This window comes from Cetorhinus maximus, chromosome 9 (assembly GCF_964194155.1).
Source record: "Cetorhinus maximus chromosome 9, sCetMax3.hap1.1, whole genome shotgun sequence".
In the NCBI taxonomy this organism is placed as follows: Eukaryota; Metazoa; Chordata; class Chondrichthyes; order Lamniformes; family Cetorhinidae; genus Cetorhinus; species Cetorhinus maximus.
In genome coordinates, this window is record NC_135887.1 from 89,655,437 (window position 1) to 89,675,907 (window position 20,471).

Here is a 20,471-nt window from a genome sequence, read left to right on the forward strand (position 1 = left end):
CAGGGAATTGTGGTGCTCATCAGTGCAGCCGCAGCGCTAGCACATGGGTACATTGGGCCCCATTGTGTTTTGAATGTTTTTCAGTCCATTATGAAGTTTTACTTGGAGCTGGTGTACTTGGTCTCCACCTTTGTCCCTTCTGACACAGCATGGTTGGCCAGTTCCCAGGGCAGCAGCAGGCACTCGGCGGTCTGGATTTCCCGGGATCTGATGGTGCTGCGCTTATTGTAATGAGCCAGGTGGAAAGCCTCACCGGTGATGCACTCGAAAATATAGTTCATGAGTGAATTTCTGATGCTCATGGCCTTGGAGGAAATGCTGGTGTCGGGGCGAACCTGCTTCCTCACTTTGTAGATGTAGATGCCGTAACTCTCCTTCCTCGATCTTCGCCGCTTCTTCCTGCCCTTTGCTGTCGGTTTCTTTAAGGTTTTCTTGGCTCCCTTCTTGGGAGCTGATTTCTTCTCATTAACCATCTTCAGTTTCAGACACAGAAATAGAGAAGTGATTATGTAGTATCAAGACAGTTCTCTTAACAATTTGGGAAAAGAGCTGTCTCTTAAAAGTCATTTTAGTATGCATTGCAAATTGCTATTCGTGTGCTACAGTATTAGTCTACTTCTGTAGGTCATCTAAGTGAATAAATTCAATTAGCAGTTTCTGCTTGTATGAAATGGCTATAGCATTTAAGATCTTTTGCTTTCTGGATTGAACAGTGGCCTAGAAGAAATCTTATGCAAATTCCAGTGCATTGCATTACAGCTGAATAAGTCACTGTTTGCTCCACAAAATGACACTATAATTCCCAACCAAAATGGAGATGATTGCATATTTCCACCATCAATAATGCCTGGAGACCACAGTGCTGTGAGTGACTGACATTGACTTTATGCACATAATATATTTTGCTATCTGTCTCTCGCTGGAAAAATCACTGTGCCTTAACTGGGAGAAGTTGCTGCAATTTCGATCATGCATAAATTCTGCATGCTGCCGTTTGTAAATTTTCTTTATTAAATAGACTTTGTAAATAAACATTTTAACTGTAAAATAACATTGTTTGCTGTAAATCCAGCCTTACGTCTCCTGCCTTACTTCCAACTAATTGGCTGACACAGTGGTGTCCGGAACAAAAACAAAAATAGCTGGAAAAACTCAGCAGGTCTGACAGCATCTGCGGAGAGGAGCACAGTTAACGTTCGAGTCCATATGATTCTTCATCAGAACTATGAAATATAGAAATGAGGTGGAATATAAGCTGGTTGAGGGGGGTGGGGGGTGGGACAGGTAGAGCTGGATAGAGGGCCAGTGATAGGTGGAGGCAAAGAAGAGATTGCCAAAGTTGTCATAGACAAAAGGACAAAGGGGTGTTGACGGTGGTGATATTAGCTAAGGAATGTGCTAATAATGACATTAAGGGTAGAAAGCAGGACGAGCAAGTGACAGATAGCCCTAGTGGGGGTGGGGTCGGGGGGAAGGGATCGAAATGGGCTAAAAGGTAGAGATAAAACAATGGATGGAAATAAATGTAAAAACAATGGAAATGGGTGGGAAAAGAAAAATATATATAAAAATAAATAAATTTTAAAATAAATAAATAAATATAAATTATTGGGGAAGGGGGGATTGGAAAGGTGTTGGGGATGGAGGAGAGAGTTCATGATCTGAAGTTGTTGAACTCAATATAAAGTCCGGAAGGCTGTTAAGCGCCTAGTTGGAAGAAGAGGTGCTGCTCCTCCGGTTTGCGTTGAGCTTCACTGGAACATTGCAGCAGGCCAAGTACGGATATGTGGGCATGAGAGCAGGGTGATGTGTTGAAATGGCAAGTGACAGGGAGGTCTGGGTCATGCTTGCGGACAGACTGAAGGTGTTCTGCAAAGCGGTCACCCAGTCTGCGTTTGGTCTCTCCAATGTAGAGGAAACCGCATTGGGAGCAGCGAATGCAGTAGACTAAATTGAGGGAAATGCTGCTTCATTTGAAAGGAGTGTTTGGGCCCTAGGATGGGGTGGGGGGCCAGGAAGGGGACGTGAGCAGAAGAGGTGGAGATTGTGCCTGAGGTGGGCTCTGGGCTATGGTAACTCAGTGCTGAAGACAGTAAAGAAAACACTTGTTTTGGGTGGTAAGAGATACAGACCATTGATGGAACATGTCAGGTGGTTTACACAGGAAAATTGTGTTCAAATAAAATTCTGAACCATAACAGCTGCATTATGCACTGTTTAAGAGCACATTACATTTTAGTGAGCATGATATAATGGATAGTGCATAACAATATTGTGAATAATAAAACACAAAGCTAGATTGAACAATGGGCTAACAAAATATATTTTATAGAATATAGGGTAATATAGCTTATCAGTCCACTGCCCACTATATGGCATAATATAACGTATCGAGTGCTGCAAACTACTACATGATTTATTATTTGGGAAAGTTTACAATATGCCCCAAAATATATTGTAGGATACTTGCCATTTATCAGTTCAAGCCTGGATGTTGTTCAGATTTTGCTCTATGTGGGCATGGACTGCTTCATTATCTGAGAAATTAGGAATGTAGATGAACAATATGCAATCATCAGTGAACATCACCACTAGCGGAGGGAAGATGAAGCAGCTGAAGATAGTTGGGTCTAGGACACTGCCCTGCAACAATAACCTATGGTTGGCATGATTGGCTTCCAATATTCACACCTATCTTCCTTTGTGCTAGATATGACTCCAGCCATTGGAGAGTTTTCTCCTTAATTCCCATTGGCTTCCACTTTACTCAGGCTCCTTGATGCTCAGCCACAAAACTAAGGACATCTCACCTCTGGAATTCAGCTCTTTAATCCATTTCTGAAGTCGAGTAGCTCTGGTGGAACCAAACTGAAGAGGAAAGATTTGCTCCTGATCAGTTTCATCCTTGTGTTCCCTGTTGAAAAGCACAGGTGGATGGTATTGGATGCTGGCTAAGAAACTGTTGCGGAGACGTAGGTATGTCTGAACACTAACTGTTTTAGTGTAGGAACATAACTATTTACAGATGTACAAGACTAGGTATTAGTCCAAGTCTGGGCTTTCTCATTCTACACTCTTAGTCACCTTACATCATCTTGTGGGCGGTACTGTTTCTCCAGTCCCATACATCAACTCTTTCAGCCCTGAATACCCCAATACTACAGATGGAAATGGAGTGGCAGGACTGGGCTCAGCCAGGGTATCCCCCACTAACTGAACAGCCAGCTGACACAAACCATCTAGGTTTACACATGAAGAATTGGGGAGATGGTGGCATAGTGGTATTGTCGCTGGACTAGTAATCCAGAGACCAAGGGTAATGCTCTGGGGACCCGCGTTCGAATCCCACCAGCATATCCCCCATTTCATGATTCTACCATTACCAACAAGCCAAGGGATCAACCCTGGTTCAATGAACAGTGCAGGAGGGCATGCCAGGAGCAGCATCAGGCATACCTAAAAATGAGGTGTCAACCTAGGTGAAGCTACAACACAGGACTACTTGTGTGTCAAACAGCATTAGCAGCAAGTGATAGACAGAGCTAAGCGATTCCACAACCAACGGATCAGATATACACTCTGCAGTCCCGCCACATCCAGTCGTGAATGCTGGTGGACAATTAAACAACTCACTGGAGGGGGAGGGTCCACAAATAGCCCTATCCTCAATGATGGGGGGGCCCAGCACATCAGGCAAAAGACAAGGCTGAAGCATTCGCAATAATCTTCAGCCAGAAGTGGTGAGCTGATGATCCATCTCAGCCTCATCCGGAGGTCCCCAGCATCATAGATGCCAGTCTTCAGCCAATTCGATTCACTCCACATGATATTAGGAAACAGGTGAAGGCACTGGATACTGCCAAAGGCTATGGGCGCTGACAACATTTTATCAATAGTACTGAAGACTTGTGCTCCAGAACTTGCCACGCCCCTAGCCAAGCTGTTCCAGTACAGCTACAAAACTGGCATCGACCCAGCAATGTGGAAAATTGCCCAGGTATGTCCTGTACACAAAAAGCAGGACAAATCTAACCTGGCCAATTACCGCCCCATCAGTCTACTTTCCATCATCAGTAAAGTAATGGAAGAGGTCATCAACAGTGCTATCAAGCGGCACTCGTTTAGCAATAACTTGATCACTGACAACCAGTTTGGTTACCACCAGGGCCACTCAGCTCCTGACTTCATTACAGCCTTGGATCAAGCATGGAGAAAAGAGCTGAACTCCTGAGGTGACATGACAGTGGCATCAAGGCATCATTTGACTGAGTGTGGCATCAAGGAGCCCTAGCAAAACTGGAGTCAATAGGAATCAGGGGAAAACTCTCCACTGGTTGGAGTCATACCTAGCACAAAGGAAAATAGTTGTGGTTGTTGGAGGTCAATAATCCTAGTTCCAGTACATCACTGCAGGAGTTCCTCAGGGTTGTGTCCTAGACCTAAACATCTTTAGCTGCTTCATCAACGGCCTTCCTTTCATCATGAAGTCAGACATGGGAATGTTCATTGATGATCGTACAATGTTGAGCACCACTCACGACTCCTCAGATTCTGAAATGATCCATGTCCAAACGCAGTAAGAGCTGGACAATATCCAGGCTTGGGTTGACAAGCAGCAAGTATTATTTGTGTCACACAAGTGCCAGGCAATAACCATCTCCAACAAGAGAGAAACTAACCATCGTCCCTTGACATTCAATGGCATTACCATCGCTGAATCCCCCACTATCAACTTTCTGGGGGTTACCATTGACCAGACACTGAACTGGACTAGCCATATAAATGTGGCTACAAGAGTAGGTCAGAGGCTAGGAATCCTGCGGAGACTATCTCACCGCCTGACTCCCAAAATCCTGTCCAACATCTACAAGTCACAAGTCAGGAGTGTGATGGAATACTCTCCACTTGCCTGGATGAGTACAGCTCCAATAACACTCAAGAAGCTTGTAACCATTCAGGACAAAGCAGCCAGCTCAATTGGCACCCTATTCACAAACATTCATTCCCTCCACCACCGATGCACAGTGGCAGCAGTGTGTACTATCTACAAGATCTACCGAAGGAACTCACCAAGCCTCTTTAAGCAGCGTCTTCCAAACCCAAAACCACTACGATCTAGAAAGACAAGGGCATCAGACACATGGGAACACCACCACCTGGAAGTTCCCCTCCAAGTCACTCACCATCCTGACTTGGAAATATATCGCCATTCCTCCACTGTTGCTGGGTCAAAATCCTGGAACTCCCTTCCTAACAGCACTATGGGTGTCCCTACACCACATGGACTGCAGCGGTTCAAGGCGGCAATTCACCACCACCTTCTCAAGGGCAATTAGGGATGGGCAATAAATGCTGGCCTAGCCAGTGACACCCACATTCCATAAATGAATTTAAAAAAAGACAAGGGTCTCAGATGTTGGCACCCATGCATCACTACAAGAGATATAATTTTCGGGAAAGGAGAGGACAAAAACAAAGGCCATGGGAGGGGGCTTGTAATGAATGGTCAATTGAACAGGTATCTTTGTAGCTCATTGATAGTCAATGTTACCTGCAGTATATAGGCAATTTCAGTGAGTGGCTGACATTCCGTTTAGCAGTGTAGCAATTTGTAAAAAGGCTTGACACATTTGTCTGGAATAATAATGACAGATGTGTTCATATTACAATATTGAACAGCATCATACCTGGGCTGAAATGTGCCTGATAATTTAGAGTTACTAAATGTCAATGCAGTATTCATATTTTGCCATTGGATGTCACTAATGCATTGCATTTTCAAATCATGCTAAAGTCACTTAGAGATGAAACAACAGCACCACATCCACTGGCACCCCTGAAATCCAGTACTGGATTCCTCAAAGTTGGATGCTAGAAACGGAATGAAATTCAGTTGACAGCCCTTCAATCAATCGAGCTCGTAATGCGGCTCATTTAGGATGCTAGAAGTGACATACATTCATACACAGGGATCCATTCTCTGAAAACAAAAGGAATATGTTCAGCCTTGCGTCTTTCTTTATGATTGTCAGGGAGCTTGGGGAGCCTATAGTTCCCCATTGCTTTCTCCATGGCAACGGCCAGAATCAATTTGCCGACCAATCAGCACCCTTTTCTCTTGTAGTATAAATTGTCATGATCGTTTGAAATTTGGCATTTTTGCATTTGTCCTGATGAGTGTAAGGCAAAAAGCTTCAGCAACACATCTCTCTTTTCAGCAATATTCAAATTCTTTACTACCAAATGACAGTAACCTGTATATATTATGAACAACCATTGACTCTTGGTGAATTAATGACAACAATTCAATTACAAGGTTCAGATACGAAACAGACAATGAAGCCCAGTTTTTAACTTAGGACAATAAGCTGCGGGCCCAGGTGGGCAGCAGCATCTGGCCCCAGAGAGATTTTAACTCCTGGAGTTTACCTGCATAAGCCTAGTCCCATTTCTGCCCCAAATCAACAGAATTGGCACCTAGACGGTGGGCAGGACCAGAACGTCGGGTTGCAGGAGTATGCCGCTGGGTACTATAGAAACAGCCCTCGGAATTCAGGGCAGCAGGAACATCAGGAGGCATTTGAAAGTCTTGCTCAGAACAGGTCAAAATTGAACTTTTGGGGATAGTGCAGGATCTAGGTATGTAGATCCTATAGGTGACTTTGATTGCTTATTCACACAATTTCTGTTTGGCTGGAGGCTTAAAACTGCCCTTGACTTTGCTGTCCTTTCATGCAATGCCATTCGAACCTCATGATCAGATTTCTGTATTTTACCTTTCATTGACAATCATTTTCAAAGCCCAACAAATCTCTTAATCCCATGTAAGAATAATGAAAATTGGCTTTTTGTAATTCATGATATATAAAGCCAGAATCATTTGCCAATGATGATCATTTAAGAACTTGAGACTTTTTTCTTGGAAACAAAATAACCATTATGCCCAACAAGCCTATCTCATTCAGATTAATTCAAAATCACCAATATAGCAGTAGACCTACAGCCAGCAATCACTAACTTTGTAATTTTACTTGTGCTTCACTTTTGATTTTTAAGCAAATCTTTACTAAATCTTACTTTGTAGACATTCATTTAAACCTAGGTGTTATTCTGCTTTGATTATTGATCAATTATATAATCATTAATATTAGTTGTAGACTTAGACCTTTTTCGCAAGGATATTTCTTGCACATCATATTCGCAGCTGCTGTTTTGACTAAACATTGTATTTTTCAAGATGCGCTGCTGCAAAACAGTTGTTTGCCCATTGCTTAAAAAGAGGAACTGTTCTTACTGTAGTGACCCCGCTGACCCTTGAACTACAAGCCAGGACAATGAATGGCCTTACACTTGGGGTGGTCAATGAGATGGAATTTGACTGGACAGTATACATGTGAGAGACAACATCAAGGATGTGTAAACAGTCTGAGTTCTGTAAAGTCTGCAGACTTTATAAAGTTGGTGAGAAAGGTTGATAAAGACTCATGGTTGTTCAGACCTATATTTTGGGAAAGTCTGAACAAGGCCTCAAAAGACTGAAATGGAGCCAGGAATTTGGCACTGCTTCAGGATTCGCTGCTGCAGCCGGAGTGGAATAGTCAACCACTGAAGACTATGGGAGGAAGGAACATCGGCGTGACTGACCGAAGAGTTCACCCTGTGTAAGGTTATTCAGACATGGCAATGTAATAACCAATGGGGAGTTTTATCAATTTATGTTACTGTCTTGGAACAGACTAATTTGGGGTTTTCCTTTTGGGGAGATATTGTGAAACAGACTAATTTGGGGTTATCCAAAACAAAAACAGAATTACCTAGAAAAACTCAGCAGGTCTGGCAGCATCGGCGGAGAAGAAAAGAGTTGTTGACGTTTATTAATTTGGGGTTATGTTTGTGCTTTAAAAAAATCGTCTCTCTTCTTTTTCTTCCGATATATATATATACACACACACATACAGAGTGCTTTCTCCTTTCAATAAAGTTATCTTTCCTTCTTTCTTCTTATTTCTTTCTTTTTATATTATAAATTATAACTGTTATATTATTATAATTATTATTCAATATTCAATAAATTTGTTGTTTCAACACATTACCTGGCATTGTCACTCATTCCTGTCACATTCAGAGTACGGCTCTGAACCTAAATGAGACTCTTCAAGGGACTCTCTCACAACCACTAGCAGCTGCACCGCTATAACCTCTGGCAGGTTCACCACTATAACCACTGAACGGACAAAATGTTATTTTTGCATGTTATTTTTGTAAAATGTAATTTCGCTGAGAGGTTCAAACAACAATTGTAAACCACTTCTCTCTTGCAGTTCTTGAAGCCTCGTGAACTCAATAATCCTCCTGCATATTCATTATATTCTCTTTAAATTACTTGAACCTCCCAGGTGTCAATTAGTTTTTGCATCAATTGTCTGATGTCCACACTTGTACACAACCGACAGGGAAAATATGCCCCAGAATAGATTAATGCAGTGCATGTTCTTTAGGATGAATTGATTCCACGGTGTTCTAGCCAAAACTTTGTCATTCACCCTAATAAAGATGCAATGTAATAACTGACAATGGGTTAAGAAACTTATCAAACCCTAGCCATTCATCAGCCTCACCTTCAAACAGGAATGTCTCGTTCCAATGTGGGTTTAAATTCTTTCTTTTCACCTTAGTTTCTAGCTTGTGTTTTTTGTCAGGGAGCAAGTAGATTTTAACGAATGGGTCACTGGTGCCACTAAAATCCTTTGCCGGCAGCTCTACAGCCTTCATTATTTTCACGGTGAAGGTGGACTCCTGGAAATTGTACCCGACACTGAACTGAATACGGCCCAGGTTCTCACGTGAGCTTCCCTCATGGTCGTCCTCAGAACCTGGTGATAGCTGGAAAAAGGAAATAAAAATTCTGCTGAAAATGACAGCGTTTAGAAATTCTGTTCAATCTCTGGACTCACATAAGTTTCTGAATTCCTGATATGCTTCTGTAGGTTCACGCGTAAATCATAATGTGACTCACTGAAAGGGTTGTATGGGCTCTAAAATTTTCTTCCTATGCTTCTCAGCTTTGAAGATGCTCCTAAACCTGTCCTAATTTCTCTTTATATTGCTCAGTGTCAAATTTTGTTTGTTAACACTCCTGTGAAGCTCCTTGGGACATTTTACTATATTAAGATATATAAAAGCGAGATGCTGTTGTATAAGGTACTTATTTGAACATGTGGTTCTTGACATTGACTTCCAGTGATCTCCATTCCTGGAAATACAATCTATTGTTTTTGGTCATATATTATTCACAAGAGAGAAAAACACAAAGAACTACGGCAATGAAAGCAATCAGGTGAGCTAAACTGTTTCAACGCAATCCACAATGGACATGAGTCCACAACATAAAACTGTCCTTCATTAGGCACAAATTTGTGTTGATTTATCATCTTACTCTTGGTGGTCACAGAATGGCTGATATTAGAAAGTGAAAAACACCATACTGCTGCAATAAGGGTAGGTCAGTCCTAGTCACATTGCTGGGCAAGAGTGGTGGGAGCTTTTCATCCTACCACTCTATACTTGATATGGAAACATGTTGAAGTTGACTCTAGGTACCTGAGATGGAAAGTACTCCATTTCCCATTACTGGCACCTTCACAAGCACAAATGTTCATGAAAAAATATTAACGATAAAATAATGAAAACTCGAGTGCCTAATTTTCAAAATTTTGTGCTCTTTTAGAAGTCATTAGAATACAGAAATTTGATTTATATTAAGAGTTTGTGATAGTTATTTTCTGTCCGTGTGTTGTCAGAGATTCAATTAAAATGGATGTTTTTGAGTGCATGAAACACAATGTGCAATTAAACAGGAAGCCCAAAGACTCTTGCTGGAAAGTGCACAGGTGTGGCTGTAAGGTGAGAACAGGACTGCATTGACCTCGATGATCACCCCTTCCCAAATAATCTACTCTCAATCTCTCTCTCCAAGTTTGTATGTGAAGAATTATTTGGGTGAGGAACTGGAGAGTTGCTACTGCCTATTAAACCATACCCCAGCAAGAAGCAGCACTTCTGGGAGTAACATAGAGAAAATTAGTCAAAACAATTTATCAGTTCAAATGCAGAACTTATGAAATATGTTCTGAGGCACCATGATGGGTATTCATTCTCTGTTCTATTACCATAGCTCAAAATGAAAGGGTGTTTCATTAGTGCATATAATCTAATGTAGAGACTGGTTTTGATCACCTTAATCAATGGAGATTTATCATTTAGTCAATCATGGGAATTTGAATTTTATACAAGATCTGATATTATTCCACAAGATGCACCATACTCCCACTTTGAACTATCCTGCATGTAACACGTTCTAGCCTTGTGATATCCTATGTAAGCACATTTATTGTCCACCTCATTTCAAAGAACTTTATAAAGGGCAAAGTTGAACTCTGAGCAAGAAATAAAGGGCCTGATGGGAGAAAGAGATCAAGATTCACCTTGAAGAGGCATGCTTTTAGCAAAGTTAATAAGATAAGCAGAGGTGTATCAAGGTAAACTGGCTTAGGAGGGTCCAGTTAGCCCTGACATAATGGTTAAAAGACCAGACAACAGGTGAGTGTGGCTAATTGTGTCAACTGAAGTTAAGTACATACAGATGGAGGTCATTGACTGGATTGTTACTTAAGCACATATAAAGAGACACTTACACAAGAGTGGATGAAGTCAGGAGATACATGCCTGAAATGTTTCACCCTGTGAATAAATCTATTCCAAGTAAAGACTGGCTTTGGATTCTTCCTTCCCTAACTGGCTAATAGGAGTAATAACAAGGGTAAACTGTATCTGGAGTCAGGGCATTGTAGGAACTGGCTGTGATGTGGGGCTAGGGAAAATTTTCCACATAGAGTTCAGTGATTTTAAAATGAGGTTTTTGAAGTCAGTTTGTTGAACCCCCAGAAAACGAGCGGATTTGGGTAAGGGTGAAGTTATGTGTATGGAATTAAATGCTGGAAAGACTGATGCTACAGAGTTTGAGCTTGAGATTGTGAAACATAAAGCGGAGGACACCAGTAAGGACAATATTAGAGAAATAATTTGTTGAAGTGATGAATTCATGGATGATGAGATTGTAAATAATTGTATTCTGCTGTATTGTACATTCTTGTTACATATCCTGTTCTGTAGTTTATAGCCAAAACCATGGTCTGATAAGTGAGCTTATTCTACTACTTGTCCATGTCTACAAGGTCACAAGAAGATTTGCGTCACAATGGGAGGAATTTTACTAGCCTCTTGAAAACTGGTTTGGAGTCAAGGGAGCAAGCAAAATCCAAGAAAAGTGTGTTGTGCAGGTTCCACAATGTGTTCCTGCTTCCTCCCATTTTTCCTGGTGGCAGCTGCTATGCAGTGATCGCAACCCACCATCGGCAACAGTGGGAAGCCAATTAAGCTTGTTAACTGGGCAGTCAACAGCAAATTCCCAAGGGCAATGCAATTTTTATAGCATTGCATAGGCTCCACACTGTATCAGAACTTCGGCTACTAAAGAGAGGCAGCTGCACAGTGGATAAGTCAGAGCGCGTGAAAATAAGATGTAATCTCACCGTTCAATGGTGCAAACAGGAGGGCATCTGCAGAGCAAGAACAGCTTTTGGAACCCTCAGCCTTTTCTCGTGGCCATTTCACTTTGTCCACATTTGAGGCTGTTGCCCCAGCAGCATACTGGCCCTCAGCTGTTGAGAAGGCTGATGTGCTGATTTGCCATTCCTCCTCCTCAACCCATCAAAAACGGAGGTCGCAACTATGCACAATGTGAGGAATAGTTACCTTGCAGTGATTTCCCCTAAATTGGCCAATTAATGGTCAGAGGAACGACTTGCCGTCTAATTAAGGATGGCAGGTAGGCTCTCAAGGCTGGTGACCAATTGGAGGCCTTCTATCACTGTAGAATAAGCAACTGCTTGCAGTTCAGGTAAGTGAGACAAAGAGTGCCTCCCTTTTGAGGCACCCTCTCTCGAACTTATTAAACTTTTTAATTTAAAATGTCTTCAGCAGCCGGGTCACCATTGTGGAATGGGTAGCCCTCCACAGGGCAGCGTGGGGCTACAGCTATGGCCAGACAGACAAGGGTCAGGGAGAACCTCAAAACCTGCCTGGAGAGCTGGGCCCCCAGTCTGCTGCTGGAGGCCATCTCTAGGGAGCTGACCTAGTCCCTGATGCAAGTTGTGGGGGGATTTGGAATATCCAGTTGGTTTCTGGTAATAAACCTCATTGGCCTTTAAAGGCCCTTCAATTGCCTCCCTGCTGCTTGCGGGCAGGTAGCTCGACCCTGTACCCAGCCCACCTCAGGGAAGATGGCCCAGGAAGATGGTGGAAGTAAACTGATACGACAGCCTGGGGCAAGAATTCCTGCACCCACCCACCTCCATTTGGGGCCTAAAAAGTCCTGCTCCAAGAATGCAACACAGACAAGTGGTAGTTGCAACACTTACATCAGTACTTTTCTAATTCTTTAAAAAAAATCAGTTGAATTAGCAAGGTGATGCAATGTTTATACACAATGATATTTCCACGTTTATAAGTATGATTAAGATATTTTTATAATGGGCAAAAGTGTTTTGGTTTTAACATGTAATACAGCACTGGAAATGATCTCTCCTCTCCTTTAGGCATGCAGTGATCTCTATGTCTGAAGATGTGCAATGGGTACTACTGAGTATCATAAATATTCAATAAGTGTCTTCCTCTGCTATTGTACCAAGATGACAAGATGGAAATCACAAGCATGTTGTGAAGGGTGGGTCACTAGTTTTATTTTTTCCATCACTGCAATACTCATTACTGTTCTGTCTATGATTATAATACTTAAAGGCAACCCTCACAGCCAACACCAGAAAAATAATGGCATGGGCTGATCTAATTCTCAATTTAGCCGTCTCAGTATAAAGGCTGTAAATAGAATAAATCCCTCGAACAAGGAAGAGACTGAGTACACAATGAAGAGCAAGCATTGCTAGCACTCTGGAATTTTGACAGCTAGGTTATGAGAAACTGTTAAGTTGCCTGCTTGGCAGGAATAATTTATTTTGTAAACTAACAAAAGGAAAAAGTTCTGGGCTAACAAGAGAAAAAGAAACATTTGCATTCATATAACACCTTAGCACTGTTCTCAGAAAGGTTGCCAATTCTTCAAATGTAGTGAATTACATTGAAATGCAGTGACTGCTGATGTGTGGACAAAGATGCCATTAAAAAAACCCAAAACTGTAAAGCAGCTAGTATGTGCAGATACACCAAGACCATTTAAAATTTAACAATTATAATTAAACAACTTCAATAACAAAAAATATCATATGTAATTATATAATTTGGTGCATAATGCAAATATCAAATTTATAGATTAAATAATGAGCCCTATGTAATGTAAAAGGATTGTAATTATGCTGTGCAATATATTGTATCAAACTGCTTTATACATTTAAATTAAATTCCTTTGGGCATTACATTAGTGATGGGGTTAGTCCACACTGCGCGTTTCACCCTGCATAGAGTTTATACTTAATATGTTACAAGCAGTTTTCATTACTTGTTCTTAGTGCCTAGAAATCTATTGGTGGAAACAATCATACCACTTTACATGTAGAATTAGGCCCTACATCACTCTTTTTACCATTTCAATTATTTTATACCTTTGCTTCCATCTTCAGGATGCTTGCTTTTTAAACACCTAGCAAATTAACTTTTATTTTATCCTGCAGCTTCCTAATAATCTTTTTCTAAAAAATATGATTCTACTGGGTCTTAGTTCCACATGTGATAGGCCAGCCATTTCGTAGTTTGACCAAGTGGTCACTCTTCCTATGTGAGCCTGGTGTGTAAACGTCAGTCAGTTATATGATAAAGAACAATTTTAATGTCAGAGAAACCTCTGCAAGCTGTCTCTTCCTTTTGCTCAGCATCAGCCTCTTACCATAAAAATGTTGTTTAAATCTTTTTCCACTGCCTCTCCAATATGATGTTTTATACCTTTTAACAATTCCTTTAAGCAGACTGTAGAAAGCTAAAAACCCATTCACTTTTTTCTTTGACTGGAGCCTTATTGTTCATCTCTCCTCCATTTTTTCCTCCACCACTACTAACATTTTTGTTTAGCTTTCAGTTTTCAGTACTGAAAAAGGATTGTCCTCAAGCATTATCCTGTATTTTATTTTCACACTTATTGACTGGCCTTTCTAGAATTTTCTGTTTTTGTTTCAGATTTCCAGCATTTAGAGCATTCACTTCTATTTATTGATTTGTATTACTCGTTTATCCCATGTTATTGTGACTGAAGTCAATGGTAGTTCCTGGGGTTGTAGGTTGATGGGTCTCCAGCTTCAATGGGCATTTCATTGTCTTCCCAATTGAAATGGACATCTTATTCATAGTACCGGGAAAGTAATGTAACATAAAAGAGCAAAGACTCCTTTGTCTAAGATATGTTGCCTATTAATGGTTACCTACATCCTATGAAATAATCAATTTGTGCTATGAATGCATTCTGTAAGAGGATTATATTACTCATTTTTCATACCTAACTAAATGCTGGATAGAATGCAATAATGCTTTGCCATCTCTAGAATGAAACTGTCCAATTTTAATCATATTCCCAAACCACCAATGAAAGACAGAATTTCACTTCTTTGGACCAACTGAGTATTGGAGAAAAAGCACAATAAATAATATGACATTCCAGTGCTTAGAAAAGCTCCTTTGTTCATCATTAATTCTCAATAAAGACAGTGGCTCTCCAAAAGAGGTGCTGAGTTTTATAGTTCAGAAAGCCAACTGGCAAAGGATGATACTGTAGTCAATCTTATATTTATTGTGAAACATTACTAATGTATACCTCCTAATTCAACCAGACATAGTTTCAGTAAGTATTGCTTTATATGTGCTCAAGGAAAAAACTCAATTAATGCCCTCATCTGTATATAACTAAACACAATTGATATACAATTAACACTGATGCCTACTAACGCCCTACCAATTCAGCCCAGACTTAGAAACAAATCTGGATTTTTTTTCTCCTAACCTGTATGTCTCAGTTCCGCAGCAGATATTGGAATTACCAATTGAGCCATCAGGGAAGTTGGTCTGTTAATGAATTTAAGCAATGAATCAAACCAAAGCTTTTGCTTAATCTTTGCTGTCATTATTGGTTAACAAAGTTACTTGTAGCTATTGGCAATTATAATATTTGATTTGGACTAAGGGTATTTTTTTAATCTAAAGAAAAGGTATGCAGAACATTTGATAAGAACAGCAACATCTCAGCTACTAAAAATAATATATTCAGAAAACTCTGAATTAGCCTCAGAACACAACAGAGTGTATGAATCTGCAGCTTTAATGGAAATAGAAAATGTTATCAAATCACTTTCACCTTAGATATCCCTTGGTCCATCTGGATTTCTCATTGGCTTTTATAAGAGGTTCTCTCATACTTTTACTGAAGTATTGGGCAAAAACTGGCATCTTTTCAGTTATGATTTTATTAACCTTGGAAGAAGTTAGACAAGCTGAAATGAGGAGACCAAATCCTAGAACCAACTCAATCATTGGTACAGGGTAAAGGAGACATTCAGCAAAATTAGCCTCCTGAATAAGTTCCCAGATGTCATCAGATCCAGTGCTATCTCATTTGGTACTGCACCACAGGAACTAAGGTAGCCTCAGATCTGATCTCTTTACAGCGTTAACTGAGTTTAGATAAACTGGTAATAAAGGCATTGATATCAATGTCTGATGCCTATGGAGAGGGAAAAAAAAAATCAGTGATCCAAGCTGAAAAAACTTGACTGGTGAACATCAGGAAAGAACAGGATTATGATGTTGCCTGCAGTCAGTTACTGTCTGGGCTCACACATGAATGTTAGCCAGTTCAGTGAGATGCTGGAGGACATCCATCAGCTGTTGAATGACAATCTAGTGAGAAACTAGGGAGGCGATATTAGTATCCACATATATTAAAAAAAAACAACAGAAGGAAGAATTGTGCTGGAGGACAGCAAAGTAATTCCCATCTTCAATAAGGGAGATGGTTTTAACCCAGCAACTATAGACCAGTTATCTAATGTCAGTGGGAGGAAAGATATTAGAATCCTTGCTAAATTAGATCAGGTAACAAACACTTAACAAAAGTCAGCATGGAGTTTTAGAAAATCAACTTTATTGAATTTTTTTGAAGAAACAACAGAAAGAGTAGAGAAGGGAAATGCAATGGATGTTGTATCATTTCATTGATAAGCTGCTAGGTAAAAGAATCATGACAAATGCCAAGGCATATGCAGTCTAGGCTTACAAAACAGAGGATAAGAGTCAAGGAATGTTTCTTGGCCTGACAGAAAGTGAGAAATGGTGTCCTACAAGGGTTTGCACTGGGATCACTGTTATTTAGTATTTCCATCAACGATTTGAACTCAGAAATTGGAGGTATGGTGTCAAAAAAAAATGCAGATGATACCAAAGTGAGTATAAATACAGAAGACTTTGTTCTTTTTGGTAGGAAAAATAAGAGGTGCACTTACTTCTTGGAAGGCAAGAAACTAAGGAGCAAAGAGATATGGCTCATGTGGAACTTTCTGTATTGCAAATTATGAGAATAGGATGCATAAATCGATAAAGTAGCAATACAAGTAAATGAAGCCATTAAGAGTGCAAACAAAATATGTGGGTTCATTTGTAGAGTTAACATTAAAATTATAAAGAGCATTTGTTAGATCACACTTGGGAATTCTATATGCAGTCCTGGTCTTCATGCTATAAGGACATTGAAACAATCAAATAAAAACAATAGAAAATATTTACAAAGACATTGCCAGAATTGAAAGGATACAACTCCCAGAAATATTAAGCGACTTGGCGCCTTTTCTTTGGAAAAGAAGATTAAGAGGTGAACTGATAGATGTCTTTAAAATTATGAAGAGGCCCTTAAAATTATGAAGCGGTCCAGTAGGTTAAATGTGAAGAAACTGTTTCCACTTGTGGATGAGTCCAGCATAAGGAAGCGTAAATGCACATAGCTCTGACAGATGAACTAAAGAATTTAGGAAGAATTGCATTACAAAGAGAGCGATGAGAAGTGGAACTCGCTGCCACATTGACTGTTTGAAATAAATAGCAATGAGACATTTAAGAGCAAGTTTGATGCATGCAAGAAAGAGAAGCAAATAGAAGGACAAGGGGGAAAAGGAAATGATTAGGAGGAGGCTTGTGTAAAGTACATACACTGTCATAGAGCAGCTGAGCTGATTGGGAATGGTATTAACTGTATGGAAACAGGCCGATGTGTCAGTTTGATTCTGCTGGTTCTGAATCCTAATCCAGCCAGAGCCTTCCTGGCTGCAGAAGTGTAGAATGAGTACATGTTCGTACAGCATCAAAGACATACAAACTCCCATTATGTCAAATTTAACAACCAGCGACAATGTTGAAAGAAGGCACTGAGGCTGAGATTGTTATGTAGGTTACAGCAATCAGCACAGTTTCAATTCTAAGAAATGTCAAAATCCAAAACTAATCCCTTCAGTTTTTCTGATAAAAAAAATTCTCATAAAGTGAACTCTACTTAATTGAATAACTGACAATAGATGAAATCCCAAAGCACTTTTTATATCTCCTACTTCTAAACCATTGTAGGCATATAGTGAATTATTTCCTTTGACCGTAGATATTAAATTACATATTAACCTATTAACTCATGCTTTTGACATTTTTGGTGCTAAAAACCATCTTTAGTTTCTTTTACTGTCCTATTACTACCCCCTTTTGTCTCACACCATCATCCCTTCTGTCATTTAATCCCTCCTGCCTTCCATCCTATCACAAACCATCCCATTTGTTCATGCCTTCCCTTCCCCTTTTCCCTGACTCTGTTGCATCTCAAACTTATTCCAGTTCTGATGAACAGTTATCAACCTGAACTCTGTTAACTCTCTTTCTCTCTCCATAGATGCTGCCTGATCTGCTGAGTATTTCCAGTATTTTCATTTTCTATTTCAGATTTTCAGCATCTGTACTATTTTGCTTTTGTTAAAGTGCAGGGGTATAATTTAATATAAGGGCCATGAGAAATACTACATCATGATTGAACCTGGACATTCTAATCATTTAGCAACCTATAAGAGTAAGGTCTAGCTGTTTGTGTACATGCACAGACTGAGGAGCTGAATTAAGGCCATAAACAACCCACTGCCTGTCAATCATTTTGATATATATGCTCTGTGATTTTCAAATATTAATATTTCACTTTGAGTTTGCATATCAGACACACCAAATGGAATAGAAGTGCCACAACAGGGTTGATACAGCAGTTCAGATAACATGTAGCCCTAAACACACTGCACAGTACATAGAATCAATGCAAATGAGGACATTCAGCCCATTAGGTCTGTGCTAGTGGTAGTTCCAGTCACAGTGATCTACACTAATTCCATTCCACCATACATTTTTTCATTCACGGGTTTATATAAATCCCTCTTAAATGTTATTACGGACTTGGCTTTAACAGTCAATTGTGTTAATGCTTTCCAACAGACATTCATATGAAAATGTTTCACCTATCCCTGAATTTTCTGGTTGTTGTGTCGGGGGCGGGCCCCGCTCGCATAAAATAACGCGCAGTGACGTCAGGCGTGCGTCCCCAACGTCATCGCATGGCATTCCAATCCTCAGTTCGGCGGGCGCGCAGTGGAATCAGCTGCACGCCCGCCGAACTGTTAAAGAACTGTTAAGGCCATTAATTAACTAATTAAACTGCTTCTCAGAGCTGCCCGTCCAACCTTAAGGCTGGCGGGCAGGTGAAGAGCCCAGGCGGCCTCACATTTTCCATGCAACCTCATACACGGGTGGGATGAGGTTTCATGAAGGTTTTATAACTTGAATAAAAATTTTTAATAAAACTGATAGACATGTCCCAGCTCATGTGACACATGTCCGATTAATTTTTTCAGATCTTTTTTTCAGGTTTTCACAATGAAATAAATCTCCCTGAGATAGCTCCACGCATGTGCGAAAGAGCCCCGGCCCCAACTCTCCCTCCTCCCCCAGCCCGCACGGGGAGCACTCAGCGTTTCCGGGTGCGCGTCTCACTGGGCGGGCCTTAATTGGCCCACCCACGTAAAATGGCGGTGCGCAGCCGATCGCGGGCGGTGGTCGGCTGTGCGCCCCACCGTGCCCACTCCCACCCAGCCCGCCCGATGGGGAGAAAATTCTCCGCTAGTCTCTCACTTCATGGGGAGAATTTTCCTATGGCGGGTGGGCTGGGTGGGACCGGACGTGGAGCCAATAGCCGCCCGCGATCGTCTGTACGCCATCATTTTATGTGGGCGGGCCAATTAAGGCTCACCCAGCGTAATGCGTGGCCGGTAGCGCTCAGCGCTACCTGTGCGGGCAGGGGGAGGAGGCAGAATCAAAGCCTGTGTGAAAGAGAGCAGCAATCTTCCTGAGGCACAGAGCTGCCTCGGGGAGATTGAATAGATAATAAAACGTTTAAATAAATGAAGTAAAAATTTATTTAAACATGTCCCCTCATGTGACAGTGTCAGGTGAGTTGGGATGTGTTTGTGAAGTTGGGAAAATTTATTTAATTGTATTATAAAAGCTTCAGGAAACCTCATCCCGCCTGTGGATGAGGTTCCCTGAAAAATGCTTGGGCTTTAAGCCTGCCCGCCAACCTTAAGGTTGGACAGGCAGAGTTCTTAAATACCTTAATTAATTTGTTAATGGCCTTACTGTTGATATTTCAGCAGGCGCGCAGCCGACTCTGGTGCATGCCCGCCGAACGAAATATCGAGATGACTCGCGATGACGTCAGGACGTACGCTGGACGTAATTGCGCGTCATTTTACGCATCGGTGTTTCGGGCCCACCCCTGTACGCCAATCAGTAGATTCAGCCTCATGTTTCTGGTACTATTGACCAACAGAAATATCTTTCATTAATTTCCTATTCAAGAAAGGAGGGAAACAGAAAGCAGGAACTATAGGCCAGTTAGCCTACCATCAGTATTGGGAAAATGCTGGAAACTGTTATTAAGCAAGTAGTAGCAGGATATTTAGCAAAACCATGATACAATGAAACAGAGTCAACATGGTTTTATAAAAGGAAAATCATATTTGGCAATTTTTTTGGAGTTCTTTGAGGATGTAACAAGTAGGGTGGATAAAGGGGAACCGTTGGAAGTAGCGCATTTGGATTTCCAAAAGACATTTGATAAGTGCCACATAAAAGGTTACTACACAAGATAACAGCTCATGGTATTGGGGATAATATATTAGCAGGAACAGGGACTGACTCCCGACTCAGGTAACACCCCCCCCATCCCGCCCGATCAGTGAGCGCACAGCGCTTCTGGGCACGGGTCATACTGGGTGGGCCTTAATTGGCCTGCCCACGTAAAATGGCGGCGCGGACCCGATTAGGGGTCCGCGCCCGCTCCCATA

The 20,471-nt window shown here is 41.0% G+C and overlaps 1 protein-coding gene across 3 annotated transcripts in view; it reads right to left on the reverse strand.

The window, feature by feature from the left end:
* LOC144684818 (synaptotagmin-7-like) overlaps positions 1–20,471 on the reverse strand; it is a 703,889-nt gene that overhangs the window by 30,257 nt on the left and 653,161 nt on the right. For all 3 annotated transcript variants that reach the window (XM_078549087.1, XM_078549086.1, XM_078549088.1), the window contains one exon: positions 8,619–8,883. In XM_078549087.1, the coding sequence (XP_078405213.1) occupies positions 8,619–8,883 (265 nt within the window). The remainder of the gene's footprint in view (positions 1–8,618; positions 8,884–20,471) is intronic.